This window comes from Nerophis lumbriciformis, linkage group LG28 (assembly GCF_033978685.3).
Source record: "Nerophis lumbriciformis linkage group LG28, RoL_Nlum_v2.1, whole genome shotgun sequence".
NCBI classification, from domain to species: Eukaryota; Metazoa; Chordata; class Actinopteri; order Syngnathiformes; family Syngnathidae; genus Nerophis; species Nerophis lumbriciformis.
In genome coordinates this window covers 34,905,640-34,923,066 of record NC_084575.2, presented here as the reverse complement: position 1 = coordinate 34,923,066, position 17,427 = coordinate 34,905,640, and the positions used below count along the sequence as shown (strand labels likewise).

Below are 17,427 nucleotides of genomic sequence, written 5' to 3'. Positions count from 1 at the left end.
AATGTATGAATACATTAGATATCTTTATATCTTTGGTACCTATAGACTGTATCTAGCCTAACCCTAAACCTAACCCTAACCCTATCCTAACCCTAACCTTAACCCTAACCCTAACCATAACCCTAAACCTAACACAACCCTAACCCTAACCCTATACATGCGTAGATCCTACATAAACAATGTATGAATACATTATATATCTTTATATCTTTGGTACCTATAGACTGTATCTAACCTAATCCTAAACGTAAACCTAACCCTAACCCTATCCTAACCCTAACCCTAACCCTAAATTTAACACTAACCCTAACCCTAATCCTACAAAAACAATGTATGAATACATTATATATCTTTATACCTTTGGTACCTATAGACTGTATCTAACCTAATCCTAAACGTAACCCTAACCCTAACCCTATCCTAACCCTAACCCTAACCCTAACCTAACCCTAACCCTAAATTGAACCCTAACCCTAACCCTAGCCCTAATCCTAATCCTAAACCTAACACAACCCTAACCCTAACCCTAACCCTATACATGCGTATATCCTACATAAACAATGTATGAACACATTACATATCTTTAACCCTAAACCTAACCCTAATCCTAAACCTAACACAACCCTAACCCTAAACCCAAACCTAACCCTAACCCAACCCTAACCCTCTAACCCTAACCCTAACCCTAATCCTAAACCTAACCCTAATCCTAACCCTTACCCTAACCCCAACCCCAGCCCTAGCCCTAATCCTAATCCTAAACCAAACACAACCCTAACACAACCCTAACCCTAACCCTATACATGCGTATATCCTACATAAACAATGTATGAATACATTACATATCTTTATATTTTAGGTACCTATAGACTGTATCTAACCTAACCTAACCCGAACCCTAACCCTAACCTTAACCCTAACCCTATACATGCGTATATCCTACATAAACAATGTATGAATACATTAGATATCCATATATCTTAGGGACCTATAGACTGTATGTAACCTAACCCTAACCCTAACCTATAGACTGTATCTAACCTAACCCTAAACCTAACCCTAACCCTAACCTATAGACTGTATCTAACCTAACCCTAACCCTAACCCGAAACCTGACACAACCCTAACCCTAACCCTATACATGTGTATATCCTACATAAACAATGTATGAATACATTAGATATCTTTATATCTTTGGTACCTATAGACTGTATCTAACCTAACCCTAAACCTAACCCTAACCCTATCCTAACCCTAACCCTAACCCTAACCTTAACCCTAACCCTAACCATAACCCTAAACCTAACACAACCCTAACCCTAACCCTATACATGCGTATATCCTACATAAACAATGTATGAATACATTATATATCTTTATATCTTTGGTACCTATAGACTGTATCTAACCTAATCCTAAACGTAAACCTAACCCTAACCCTAACCCTATCCTAACCCTAACCCTAACCCTAAATTTAACACTAACCCTAACCCTAATCCTACAAAAACAATGTATGAATACATTATATATCTTTATATCTTTGGTACCTATAGACTGTATCTAACCTAATCCTAAACGTAACCCTAACCCTAACCCTATCCTAACCCTAACCCTAACCCTAACCTAACCCTAACCCTAAATTTAACCCTAACCCTAACCTAACCCTAACCCTAGCCCTAATCCTAATCCTAAACCTAACACAACCCTAACCCTAACCCTATACATGCGTATATCCTACATAAACAATGTATGAACACATTACATATCTTTAACCCTAAACCTAACCCTAATCCTAAACCTAACACAACCCTAACCCTAACCCCAAACCTAACCCTAACCCAACCCTAACCCTAACCCTCTAACCCTAACCCTAATCCTAAACCTAACCCTAATCCTAACCCTTACCCTAACCCCAACCCCAACCCTAGCCCTAGCCCTAATCCTAATCCTAAACCAAACACAACCCTAACACAACCCTAACCCTAACCCTATACATGCGTATATCCTACATAAACAATGTATGAATACATTACATATCTTTATATTTTAGGTACCTATAGACTGTATCTAACCTAACCTAACCCGAACCCTAACTCGAACCCTAACCTTAACCCTAACCCTATACATGCGTATATCCTACATAAACAATGTATGTATACATTAGATATCCATATATCTTAGGGACCTATAGACTGTATGTAACCTAACCCTAACCTATAGACTGTATCTAACCTAACCCTAATCCTAATCCTAAACCTAACACAACCCTAACCTTAACCCTAACCCTATACATGCGTATATCCTACATAAACAATGTATGAATACATTACATATCTTTATATTTTAGGTACCTATAGACTGAATCTAACCTAACCCAAACCCTAACACTAACCTTAACCTTAACCCTAACCCTATCCCTAACCCTAATCCGAAACCTGACACAACCCTAACCCTAACCCTATACATGTGTATATCCTACATAAACAATGTCTGAATACATTAGTTATCTTTATATCTTTGGTACCTATAGACTGTATCTAACCTAACCCTAAACCTAACCCTAACCCTATCCTAACCCTAACCTAACCTAACCTAACCCTAACCCTAAATTTAACACTAACCCTAACCCTAACCCTAATCCTAATCCTAAACCTAACACAACCCTAACCCTCACCCTCACCCTAACCCTAACCTTAACCCTAACCCTAACCCTAACCCTAACCCTAAACCTAACACAACCCTAACCCTATACATGCGTATATCCTACATAAACAATGTATGAATACATTATATATCTTTATATCTTTGGTACCTATAGACTGTATCTAACCTAATCCTAAACGTAACCCTAACCCTAACCCTATCCTAACCCTAACCCTAACCTAACCCTAACCCTAAATTTAACACTAACCCTAACCCTAACCCTAATCCTACATAAACAATGTATGAATACATTACATATCTTTATATTTTAGGTACCTATAGACTGTATCTAACCTAACCTAACCCTAACCCTAACCCTAGCCCTAATCCTAATCCTAAACCTAACACAACCCTAACCCTAACCCTATACATGCGTATATCCTACATAAACAATGTATGAATACATTACATATCTTTATATTTTAGGTACCTATAGACTGTATCTAACCAAACTTAACCCTAACCCTAACACAACCCTAACCCTAACCCTATACATGCGTATATCCTACATAAACAATGTATGAATACATTAGATATCTTTATATCTTAGGTACCTATAGACTGTATCTAACTTAACCCTAAACCTAACCCTAACCCTATCATAACCCTAACCCTAACCTAACCCAAACCCTGACCCTAACCCTAACTCTAGCCCTAATCCTAATCCTAAACCCAACACAACCCTAACCCTAACCCTATACATGCGTATATCCAACATAAACAATGTATGAATACATTACATATCTTTATATTTTAGGTACCTATAGACTGTATCTAACCTAACTTAACCCTAACCCTAACCTTAACCCTAACCCTAACACAACCCTAACCCTAACCCTATACATGCGTATATCCTACATAAACAATGTATGAATACATTAGATATCTTTATATCTTAGGTACCTATAGACTGTATCTACCCTAACCCTAAACCTAACCCTAACCCTAACCCTATCATAACCCTAACCCTAACCTAATCCTAACCCTAACCCTAACCCTAACCCTATACATGCGTGTATCCTACATAAACAATGTATGAATACATTAGATATCCATATATCTTTGGGACCTATAGACTGTATCTAACCTAACCCAAACCTATAGACTGTAACTAACCTAACCCTAAACCTAACCGTAATCCTAATCCTAAACCTAACACAACCCTAACCCAACCCCAACTCTAACCCTCTAACCCTAACCCTAACCCTAATCCTAATCCTAAACCTAACCCTAATCCTAACCCTAGCCCTAATCCTAATCCTAAACCTAACACAACCCTAACCCTAACCCTATACATGCATATATCCTACATAAACAATGTATGAATACATTACATATCTTTATATCTTAGGGACCTATAGACTGTATCTAACCTAACCCTAACCCTAACCTATAGACTGTATCTAACCTAACCCTAAACCTAATCCTAAACCTAACACAACCCTAACCCTAAACCTAACACAACCCTAACCCTAACCCTATACATGCGTATATCCTACATAAACAATGTATGAATACATTATATATCTTTATATCTTTGGTACCTATAGACTGTATCTAACCTAATCCTAAACGTAACCCTAACCCTAACCCTATCCTAACCCTAACCTAACCCTAACCCTAAATTTAACACTAACCCTAACCCTAATCCTACATAAACAATGTATGAATACATTACATATCTTTATATTTTAGGTACCTATAGACTGTATCTAACCTAACCTAACCCTAACCCTAACCCTTCCCCTAATCCTAATCCTAAACCTAACACAACCCTAACCCTAACCCTACACATGCGTATATCCTACATAAACAATGTATGAATACATTAGATATCTTTATATCTTAGGTACCTATAGACTGTATCTAACCTAACCCTAAACCTAACCCTAACCCTAACCCTATCATAACCCTAACCCTAACCTAACCCTAACCCTAGCCCTAATCCTAAACCCAACACAACCCTAACCCTAACCCTATACATGCGTATATCCAACATAAACAATGTATGAATACATTACATATCTTTATATTTTAGGTACCTATAGACTGTATCTAACCTAACTTAACCCTAACCCTAACCTTAACCCTAACCCTAACACAACCCTAACCCTAACCCTATACATGCGTACATCCTACATAAACAATGTATGAATACATTAGATATCTTTATATCTTAGGTACCTATAGACTGTATCTACCCTAACCCTAACCCTAACCCTAACCCTAACCCTAACCCTAACCCTACCATAACCCTAACCCTAACCTAATCCTAACCCTAACCCTAACCCTAACCCTATACATGCGTGTATCCTACATAAACAATGTATGAATACATTAGATATCCATTTATCTTAGGGACCTATAGACTGTATCTAACCTAACCCTAACCTATAGACTGTAACTAACCTAACCCTAAACCTAACCGTAATCCTAATCCTAAACTTAACACAACCCTAACCCAACCCCAACTCTAACCCTAACCCTAATCCTAATCCTAAACCTCACCCTAATCCTAACCCTAGCCCTAATCCTAATCCTAAACCTAACACAACCCTAACACAACCCTAACCCTAACCCTATACATGCATATATCCTACATAAACAATGTATGAATACATTACATATCTTTATATCTTAGGGACCTATAGACTGTACCTAACCTAACCCTAACCCTAACCTATAGACTGTATCTAACCTATACCCTAAACCTAACCCTAATCCTAAACCTAACACAACCCTAACCCTAAACCTAACACAACCCTAACCCTAACCCTATACATGCGTATATCCTACATAAACAATGTATGAATACATTATATATCTTTATATCTTTGGTACCTATAGACTGTATCTAACCTAATCCTAAACGTAACCCTAACCCTAACCCTATCCTAACCCTAACCTAACCCTAACCCTAACCCTAATCCTACATAAACAATGTATGAATACATTACATATCTTTATATTTTAGGTACCTATAGACTGTATCTAACCTAACCTAACCCTAACCCTAACCCTAACCCTAGCCCTAATCCTAATCCTAAACCTAACACAACCCTAACCCTAACCCTACACATGCGTATATCCTACATAAACAATGTATGAATACATTAGATATCTTTATATCTTAGGTACCTGTAGACTGTATCTAACCTAACCCTAAACCTAACCCTAACCCTAACCCTATCATAACCCTAACCCTAACCTAACCCTAACTCTAGCCCTAATCCTAATCCTAAACCCAACACAACCCTAACCCTAACCCTATACATGCGTATATCCAACATAAACAATGTATGAATACATTACATATCTTTATATTTTAGGTACCTATAGACTGTATCTAACCTAACTTAACCCTAACCCTAACCCTAACCTTAACCCTAACCCTAACACAACCCTAACCCTAACCCTATACATGCGTACATCCTACATAAACAATGTATGAATACATTAGATATCTTTATATCTTAGGTACCTATAGACTGTATCTAACCTAACCCTAAACCTAACCCTAACCCTAACCCTATCATAACCCTAACCCTAACCCTAACCCTAAATCTAACACAACCCTAACCCTAACCCTATACATGCGTGTATCCTACATCAACAATGTATGAATACATTAGATATCCATATATCTTAGGGACCTATAGACTGTATCTAACCTAACCCTAAACCTAACCGTAATCCTAATCCTAACCCTAACCCTCTAACCCTAACCCTAATCCTAATCCTAACGCTAACCCTAGCCCTAATACTAATCCTAAACCTAACACAACCCTAACCCTAACCCAACCCTAACCCTAACCCTCTAACCCTAACCCTAATCCTAATCCTAAACCTAACCCTAACCCTAACCCTAGCCCTAGCCCTAATCCTAATCCTAAACCTAACACAACCCTAACACAACCCTAACCCTAACCCTATACATGCGTATATCCTCATGGACCTGAGACCGCCTGAATTTCGGGAGATTTTCAGGAGAAAATTTGTCCCGGGAGGTTTTCGGGAGAGGCGCTGAATTTCGGGAGTCTACCGGGAAATCCGGGAGGGTTGGCAAGTATGCATTCTAGCGTTGTGTCAAATAAAAAGTAGGAGATCCCAAACTTGGAGTAGACTTGTTCTTTTTTCCACATTTATTCGCTCCTCATCTGTTTTGCCGTACAAACTCAGGAATTCTCATGCATGTTGAACTTGCACGCCCAATTCATCTTTTTTTTTTGCGATTATAGTTGTTTTATGATCATAGGAACCTATAACTGAAATCGAAATTAAAATTGGAATAGTAGTTTAGTTGTAATTCAGAGTTCACACTACCTACTAGAGATGCGCGGATAGGCAATTATTTCATCCGCAACCGCATCACAAAAGTCGTCAACCATCCGCCATCCACCCGAACCAACATTTTATCAAAACCACACCCGCCCGCAGTTATATATCTAATATAGACGATGCAAGGCATTAGTGAGGTTAGAAAGCTTTTGCCTGTTAAAGAAAGGAGACTGATCCAATGTAGCAGAGACATTCAATGCGTGCCACGCATTAATATCTCTTGGCCACGCATTCGTGGCTAAGAGATATTAATGCGTGATAATATTATTTATCATTATTATAATATTATTGTCATTTCCATTAAGAATGTGTTGACTATTGTTGCCAATGCCCTCAGATCAGGAGTGCGTTCCTCACACTTTGTGTGCGCAGTTGCAGCAAGCAGAACGAGGCTTTTAAGAAGTTAAAAAAATGTTTTAGAAAGACTAGGCCTATATTTTCGTTAGGTAAAAAAAAAATTCTGAATTTATTTCAATGAATATTAACTTGTTAACGTTATAATGCTCAAATAGGGACGAGGGCGGGGTGCACAGTGAACAATTTTGCGACAAAGATGAACCTTTATTGATTGATCTGCAGCCATGACAAAATATCAGACAATCTCCATTGTCAACGACAGGCAGGAAAATAAAGATAAACACATAGCCTATGTTGTAGGCATAGGCTCCTATGTTTTTAAGTTGAAATAAAAAAAAAAAAAATGTGCCTCATAAGCCTTAGGCTGTCAATCACGCGCACAAACTTAAATTATACAATAACATATGTATGTCATCTCTATTTAAACAAAAATAAATTAAATAAATAATAATAATAAATTACCTGCAACTTATTGGCCAAGGCAAAAAGCTGAAGGGGGGAAATCAAACCCATCAGACTGCACTTTATCATCAAACTTGAATTATAATGAAAATAGACGGTCGCGACAAACAAAGCAGGCTAAATATCCTTACATTGTCGCCAATCGGAGATGCGCTTCACTTGAAAGCGAGGCCAAATAATTAACACACAGTAGTATATCTCCAAAAGAAAAAAACCACAATAAACAACGCAATTGCCTTAATTCCTTTGCATTGTAGTGCGCCCAAACAACACGTAATCATCAAAATTATTCAGCTGACCGAACTCAATATAGGTTAGACATGGGCTTATTTGGTATAGCCTATAGGTAACGTAGACTAATTCCTTTAACATATCCAACCGTATGTCTACTTACTTTTTTGTTTGTTAGCACTATGCAGGAATAAAATGGCATCTACAGTGCCAGGATTCATGCGAGAGCGCCTGGCCTCTAAAATGCGCCCTGCTGCGCTGAAGGAGCGCTCACTTGCGCCACTTGTTGCTGGGACGCGGTGCCTGATGAACAATTGACTGTTTCAAAGAGTGCTGCTCGTTTTTTGTATGTGGGTAACAACATTTAACTATGAATATATATTTCCGAATTGGTTCAACCGCCGACCGCCCGCATCTATTTAAAATCTATTTTTACCCGCCCGACCCCCGGTTTATCCGCGGACTCCGCGGTTGTGTCCGCAAACCGCGCATCTCTACTACCTACCTACCTAAAATCAGCCTTTGATCAAATTCTTTAGTGCTTGAGAAAGCGATCCAATCTCAATTTGAGCAACACTATGTTAGCATGTAGCATGTAGCAGCTAGCAGGTAAACATATCTTGGTTTGCATGTTTTGACTCGGTGGATTGCCAATCGAGCGAGTCACTTTAATAATGATATGCAGATTGTACATACTGGATCATTATTAAAGTTCTGTTGAGTTTCAGACATCAAACCTTCTTGCCACCAGTAAGAGAAAGGAGTGATCTCACATTATTTGTGACACCTTCTAATATTTGGAGGATTACCGTGTGGAAAGAAGGGAAATAGACCAAGTTTACAAACCAATGATCCCATTTGGACCAGAGAAAGGCTCAGAATGTAGAAAAGTGGTCTAAGCAGACTAAACTCACCTGACTTGACGCTGCAGTGAATGTGAGCCTTGGACTCGTAGTAGACCCAGTCGAAGCCCGCTTCCACGGCCAGTCGAGCCAGCATGGCGTACTTGTTCCTGTCCCGATCCGAGGTGGTGATGTCCACCGATCGACCCTCGTAGTGAAGCGACTCCTCGGAGTGGTGGCCGTCCTCGTCCCAGCCCTCGGTGACCCGCAGACGGACCCCGGGCCAAAGGTTCATCACAGAGATGGCCAGAGAGTTCAGCTTGTCCTTGCAGCGCTGCAGCACAACATAGACCTCATGGAACCATGCTACCCATAAACCCTACCTACGTCAAGCTAGCAGACAGGAAGTCTTATAGCAACTTGAAGTACCCAAAATGTTGAAAGAGCCATACGGGACAAACAATCCAAAAAAACTCAATCTGTCTGGAGCCGTAAAACATTTAAAGTCTTATATAAGTCTTATAATGAAGGCAACACATAATGCAAGAGTCTATATTAGCCTACTATCAAAATGACAATGTGGCTGACGCAAACCTTTGTTGACATAAATGTTGAAATTGAATATTTATTCTACACATTTTAACAACATTGGAAAATACTAATAAAACAGAGGCTTCTCAGAGGGTGAGAAAACTCCTGGAAATGTCTCAGAACGGCCAAAAGGTATAGAGGTGTGAGTCCAAGTTAAAGGCAATGACAGGCTGGGTAACGTTTGCTGTGGTCTGGAACAACATTGGCACACAAACAACTATGATAAATGCAGCCAATGAGTCATGAGACATGACAATATAAAGTAAAACACAGAGGACATAAGTAAAGGAAATTAAAAGAGCTCAAATATAGCTACTAACGAGGCCTAATGATGCAATATGTACATACAGCTAGCCTCAATAGCATGTTAGCATCAACTAACCAAATGTGCCTGATTAGCACTCCAACAAGTCGATAACATCAACACAACTCATATTTGTGCATTCACGCACAGTACAAAACGTTTGGTGGACAAAATGAGACAAAGGAGTGGCATAAAACACGTCTTTCTGTGGCAGCGTCGGAGAAAGTTGTAAAAAAAAAACGGTGGTGAGTTCAAGGACCACTGATATAAGTAGGACAAAACTGTGCTCGCCAAATCCTCTCATCAGTGAAGCGTGTTGAATATAAACTGTGGGCTTTCTAACATTTAAGAAGGTTTGTCTTACAAACAGCACGTTAAAACAAAACATATGTTTTTTCCTTCATCTTTTTTCCACTTTCATACATTTTGGAAAAAGCTCCAGGGGGCCACAAGGGCCCAGGTTGCCGAGCCTTTGTTTAGGATGAACATTTTCATCGGAATTTTGCTTCTGTTTTGTACGTGTCTCAGTTGTGGTACGACCGAGTAACAATCTAGTTCCACACATTCCAGTACTCAAATATTCGTTATTTTTTTATTTTTTAACTAGGTACTGCCTCAAAATAATCCACTATCGGGTCAAAACATTTTGGAAGTTCAGCACTTTGACAGAGGAAGTGAAAAAGACGATTTAATTTAAGTCAGCAAGTACGAATATACAGTGGTGGTCAAAAGTGTACATAGACTTGTAAAGAACATCATGTCATGGCTGTCTTCACTTTACAATCATTTCTTTTTTTTTTTGTGATGTAGTGATTGGAGCACATACTTGTTGCTCACAAAAAACATTCATGAAGTTTGCTTCTTTTATGAATTTATTATGGCTCTACTGAAAATGTGAGGGTCAAAAGTATACATACAGCAATGTTAATATTTGCTTACCGTATTTTCCGCACCATAAGGCGCCCTGGGTTATAAGCCGCGCCTTCAATGAACGGCATATTTCAAAACTTTGTCCACCTATAAGCCGCCCCGTGTTGTAAGCCGCATCTAACTGCGCTAAAGGGAATGTCAAAAAAACAGTCGGATAGGTCAGTCAAACTTTAATAATATATTAAAAACCAGCGTGATGTGGGCGCGCATGGAGTCGTATATCAACATGGACGGAGCTGCGTGAAAAAAGCCACCCGGCCTCTTCGCGTAAACTTAAACTTCCCTTAACCACTCGCTCATCTTTTCTTCATCCATCCATCCCTTCGAGTTAGCTTTTATGATGACGCCGGCTGGAAAGGTCTCTTTTGGCAAGGTCTTCCTTTTGAATATCATCATGGGTGGAAGTTTCTGGCCATTAGCATGGCAAGCTAGAACCACAGTGAAGGATGACTTCTCATTCCCTGTGGTGCGAATATTCACCGTACGTGCTCCCGTTGTATCCACAGTGCGGTTCACAGGAATATCAAAAGTCAGTGGAACCTCGTCCATGTTGATAATGTTCTCTGGCCGGATCTTTTTTTCAGCTATCTTGTTTTTACAATATGCACGGAAAGTAGCCAGCTTTTCTTGAAAGTCTTTAGGCAGTTGCTGTGAAATAGTAGTCCGTGTGCGGATGGAGAGATTGCGTCTTTTCATGAACCGGAAACCTGTCGCTTAGTAGGAGCCATTTTGTGGTCTTTACAGATGTAAACACACAAAGGAAATGAAACGTAATATCCGCGCGCTTCTTCTCCTTCTACGGGGGCGGGTGGTTGCTTACAGTAGAAGAAGAAGCGCTTCCTCTTCTATGGGGGCGGGTGCTTACCTTGGCGGTTGCTTGCCATAGAAGAAGAAGCGCTTCCTGTTCTACGGGGAAAAAAGATGGCGGCTGTTTACCGTAGTTGCGAGACCTAAACTTTATGAAAATGAATCTTAATATTAATCCATATATAAAGCGCACCGGGTTGTAAGCCGCACTGTCAGCTTTTGAGTAAATTTGTGGTTTTTAGGTGCGGCTAATAGTGCGGAAAATACGGTACATGTCCCTTGGCAAGTTTACCTGCAAAAAGGCACTTTTGGTAGCCATCCACAAGCTTCTGCTTGACCACTTGACCACAAAATTGCTGGAGTTCAGCTAAATATGTTGCTTTTCTGACATGGACTTGTTTCTTCAGCATTGTCCACACCATTAAGTCAGGACTTTGGGAAGGCCATTCTAAAACCTTCCTTCTAGCCTGATTTAGCCATTCCTTTACCACTTTTGACGTGTGTTTGGGGTCATTGTCCTGTTGGAACACCCAACTGTGCCCAAGACCCAACCTCCGGGCTGATGATTTTAGCTTGTCCTGAACAATTTGGAGCTAATCCTCCTTTTTCATTGTCCCATTTAAAGCAGCAGTTCCATTGGCAGCAAAACAGGCCCAGAGCATAAAACTACCACCACCATGCTTGACGGTAGGCCTGGTGTTCCTGGGATTAAAGGCCTCACCCTTTCTCCTCCAAACATATTGCTGGGTATTGTGGCCAAACAGCTCCATTTTTGTTTCATCTGACCACAGAACTTTCCTCCAGAAGGTCTTATCTTTGTCCATGTGATGTCAGATGAAACAAAAATGGAGCTGTTTGGCCACAATTGTCATGACTTGGTCTTGGGTGTTAGCTTTTCCGGGATGCAACGGAAAGTTAGCTCGGGCGAGACGGGAATGAAGGTACATGATTTATTTTAATATATTAAAAAAAAGTACAAACGAAAAGCGCGCACAGTGGCGGAGAATAAACTATGAAACCAAAAGACTAGCAAAAAAGTACAAATGAAAAGCACGCACAGTGGCGGAAACTATGAACAATTAAACAAAACACTAACTGTGGCTTAATAAACAAAAACTTACTTGGCATGGAACCGGCATGAAAAAAGAGCAGCAAGGATCATAAGGGTGTGGAGAGTGTGCAGAAGCATATATGGGGAGGTCGTCAGGACGACAAACTGAAAAGAATGAACTTAAATACTATGGACATGATTAGTGAAAGCAGGTGCGTGACTCAAAACGTGAAACAGGTGCGTGACGTGACAGGTGAAAACTAATGGGTTGCTATGGTGACAATCAAGAGTGCACAATGAGTCCAAACATGGAACAGGTGAAACTAATGGGGTAATCATGGAAACAAGACAAGGGAGTGAAAAGACAGAAACTAAAGAGTCCTATAACTAAACAAAACATGACTTAAAACAAAACATGATTACACAGACATGACAACAATACCCAGCAATATGTTTGGTGAGGCCTTTAATCCCAGGAACACCATGCCTACCGTCAAGCATGGTGGTGGTAGTATTATGCTCTGGGCCTGTTTTGCTGCCAATGGAACTGCTGTAGGGCTGAAACGACGCGTCGACGTCATCGGTTACGTAAATACGTCGAGGACGTTTTTGTTCGTCGACGCGTCGCATATTTACGTCACATTACCGTCATGGCGGAGCGCAAAGCAGACGATGCGAGCGGTGCGAGCAAGGGGAAAAAAACACGCCAAAAGTCGTCAAAAGTGTGGGAGTATTTCAATAAACGGCCTAAGAAGAAACGCTACTTTTACTCCGCTACTTTTATCTACATTCAGCTCGCTACTAATTTTTATCGATCTGTTAATGCACGCTTTGTTTGTTTTGGTCTGTCAGACAGACCTTCAAAGTGCCTGCCTTACTGGTGACGTTTCACTTCGTTCCACCAATCAGATGCAGTCACTGGTGACGTTGGACCAATCAAACAGAGCCAGGGGTCACATGACCTGACTTAAACAAGTTGAAACAAGTTATTCGGGTGTTACCATTTAGTGGTCAATTGTACGGAATATGCACTGTACTGTGCAATCTACTAATAAAAGTTCAAATCAATCAATCAATCAAAAGTGTGAAGGAAAAAAGACCGTATTTCAACCGTACACCCCGTCAAAAGCCTATAAAGACTGACTGCACAGTTCCTGTCTTCACAATAAAAGTCCCGCTCCATCGCGCCTGCGCTTTCAAAAAAAGAGTCTCCGAAAGCCAGCGCAAACAAGCTAGCAAGCTACGGAGTTTGCCGCCAATGTATTTCTTGTAAAGGATATAAAAACGAATATGGAAGCTGGACAAATAAGATGCCAAAAACCAACCACTTTCATGTGGTATTAGACAGAAAGGAGGAACTTTTTTTCTCCTCCATTTGAAAACGTGGACGTTATCATCACTACTGTCTGATTACAATCAATGCAAGTCATCAGAATCAGGTAATACACCAACTTATATTCTTGTCTTCATGAAAGAAAGGAATCTATATGTGTTAAACATGCATGTATATTCATTAAAACACCTTTAACATGTAAACAAAAACGGCAAAATAAATAAATATAAATTATATACTGTATATATCAATGTATGTGTGTATATATATATATATATATATATATATATATATATATATATATATATATATATATATACACATATCATATATATATATGATATGTGTGTGTATGTTACTCAGTACTTGAGTAGTTTTTTCACAACATACTTTTTACTTTTACTCAAGTAAATATTTGGGTGACTACTCCTTACTTTTACTTGAGTAATAAATCTCTAAAGTAACAGTACTCTTACTTGAGTACAATTTCTGGCTACTCTACCCACCTCTGCTAATAATGTTGTTGTATGCACACTGAGTCGAGTGGAAATGGCCTATCATAGCAGCACAACGGCAGCGTTCTTGCCATCACCATCAACTAGTCAATCGTCCGCGTGAGTATACGTTGTCATCATTACACAAAAACATGAATGTGTCATTTGTATCTGCGTTGTAAATTCATAAACTAAAGCACTGTTTCGCTCTGAGAGGAGAGTTTGGCGTGCCTGTTCAGTGTTTACAAAGACGCGCTCCTCTTTAACGCTAACGTTAATTAGTTGTGCAAATACCTTTTACAACATTAACAGTTACGTATACTATGTACAAACCAACAATTAACTTTCACTTTAATCATACTATCATTGTTGTGTTATTAAGCAAAATAAGCAAAAGTTTTACTTTTGTTGAAATGTTTACACTGTTGTTACAGAATATTTAGTTTTGCACTTTTTTGTATTGGATGTTTATCTTTATTTTTGCACATTTTAGCAAATAAGCAATACTTTTACTTTTGTTGAAATGTTTACACTGTTGTTACAGAATATTTCCGTTTTGCACTTTTTTGAATTGGATGTTTATCTTTATTTTTGCACATTTTAAAGCAAAATAAGCAATACTTTTACTTTAGAAATGCTTATACTATTGCAGAATATTAAGATTTGCACTGGATGTTTACTTTTATATTTGCACATTAAAAAGCAAATAAGCTACTTTTAATTTTGTTAAATGTTAAAGTTTTAAATGTTTACATTGTTACAGAATATTTTGTCATGTTGTTGTCAATGTTGACTGAGTGGCCATACTTTTTTTTTTGTTAATAAAAGTCATGCCTTTTGAAAAAACTGGCCTACATTTATTTTTTCATCTTCATTTTAAATAAAAAAATAATCGGTAAAAGGAAAAATAATCTATAGATTAATCGAAAAAATAATCTATAGATTAACCGATTAATCGAAAAAATAATCTATAGATTAATCGATAGAAAAATAATCGTTAGCTGCAGCCTTAAACTGCTGCTTTAAATGGGACAATGAAAAAGGAGGATTAGCTCCAAATTGTTCAGGACAAGCTAAAATCATCAGCCCGGAGGTTGGGTCTTGGGCGCAGTTGGGTGTTCCAACAGGACAATGACCCCAAACACACCTCAAAAGTGGTAAAGGAATGGCTAAATCAGGCTAGAATGAAGGTTTTAGAATGGCCTTCCCAAAGTCCTGACTTAAACGTGTGGACAATGCTGAAGAAACAAGTCCATGTCAGAAAAGCAACACATTTAGCTGAACTGTAGCAATTTAGTGGTCAAAAGTTGAAGCAGAAGCTTGTGGATGGCTACCAAAAGGGCTTTATTGCAGTGAAACTTGCCAAGGGACATGTTAGGCATGGTGTTCCTGGGATTAAAGGCCTGACCTTTTCTCCTAACAGCTCCATTTGTGTTTCATCTGACCACAGAACTTTCCTCCAGAAGGTCTTATCTTTGTCCATGTGATGTCAGATTTGCTCACATTTTCAGCAGAGCCATAATAAATTCATGAAAGAAGCAAACTTCATGAATGTTTTTTGTGAGCAACAAGTATGTGCTCCAATCACTACATCACAAAAACATAAGAAATGATTGTAAAGTCAAGACAGCCATGACATGATGTTCGTACACTTTTGACCACCAGTGTAGCTCTTCTCTCTTGTTGCTCATCAACATCTTGGCCAAAAAGAGTCTTCAAAAAAAGGCATTTTTCATAGTTTTCTAAACTACAATTGTCTAAAATGTATTGATAGAGATCATTTCTCTTGTTTTTATAAGTTGAGGTGTTGGGTTGACCTTTATGGAATGGATAACAAAGAAAAGTATAGAAAAGGAGCATTTCCACACCAAGTATATCGACAAAGACAATTCTGAGGACTGTGGTTCTGGTGAAGTCTGTGAAGGTTGACAAGCGGGATCAAATCCAATATTGGCTGAGATAAGAATAGCTTGCTGTGGTGGCCACAGTTGCCTTTCCACTGGATTCAAACCTTCATGTTTTCTCTGCGCGGTCAGACTTCATAAATTCGCCGCCACATTTAGCACACATGCACGGCAGTCGTGCGCCACACCGCTGGCTGCGCAAACATTGAAGACGCGGGCTGACGAGACAACACCCGCCTCTGCACACCTTCACCCTGCAACACCCGCCTCTGCACACCTTCACCCTGCAACACCCGCCTTTGCACACCTTCACCCTGCAACCTGGCTGTCCAAGTCCAGGCCCGCGGGCCAGATCTGATCTGTGATATTTGATTAGTATTAGACAGAGGTGTGGACTCGAGTCACATGACTTGGACTCGAGTCAGACTCGAGTCATGAATTTGATGACTTTAGACTCGACTTGACAAAATGTAAAAAGACTTGCAACTGGACTTAGACTTTAACATCAATGACTTGTGACTTCACTTGGACTTGAGCCTTTTGAATTGACATGACTTGACATGACTTGCTACTTTCCCCAAAACCCAAAGATGAAAAAGTTATTCGGGAGCGCTCCGTATTTTTCATTGTGTACTTGTCTATCAGCGTTGCGTGTGTCAGCTGGTGTGCTCTCAGTACAACAGCCAATCAAATTAGATCTACTTTGTTTTCATCACACAGCATTCATCCAATCAAATTGCAGGACAACCAACGAAGAAGACATGTCCAAACCACACGCCAGTGAACAAAAAATGATACCTAAAATAATTTTGTTTGGGTATAAAAATTACGAGGTGGTCAACACAAAACGGTTTGCAGTATGCAACACATGCGGTTCGAAAATGACTGATGGAGAGGCAACAACTTCCAACTTCGTCCGGCATTTGAAGTTGCACAAAGAAGGGTAAGTTTTGAATGTAAGATAACGTTTATTGGCTAAGTAACGTGACTTTTATTTGCTGTGTAGTTAAATCAGTGAGGCTGTAAACTCACTGCTAACGTTATAACGTTATTGCAAACATGGGAATCTGTTGCAGTTCA

The 17,427-nt window shown here is 39.3% G+C and overlaps 1 protein-coding gene across 1 annotated transcript in view; it reads right to left on the bottom strand.

Moving 5' to 3' along the window:
• LOC133571080 (indian hedgehog B protein-like) overlaps positions 1-17,427 on the bottom strand; it is a 62,733-nt gene that overhangs the window by 18,209 nt on the left and 27,097 nt on the right. Inside the window, exon 2 of the mRNA XM_061924124.1 lies at positions 9,006-9,267. Within this exon, the coding sequence (XP_061780108.1) occupies positions 9,006-9,267 (262 nt within the window). The remainder of the gene's footprint in view (positions 1-9,005; positions 9,268-17,427) is intronic.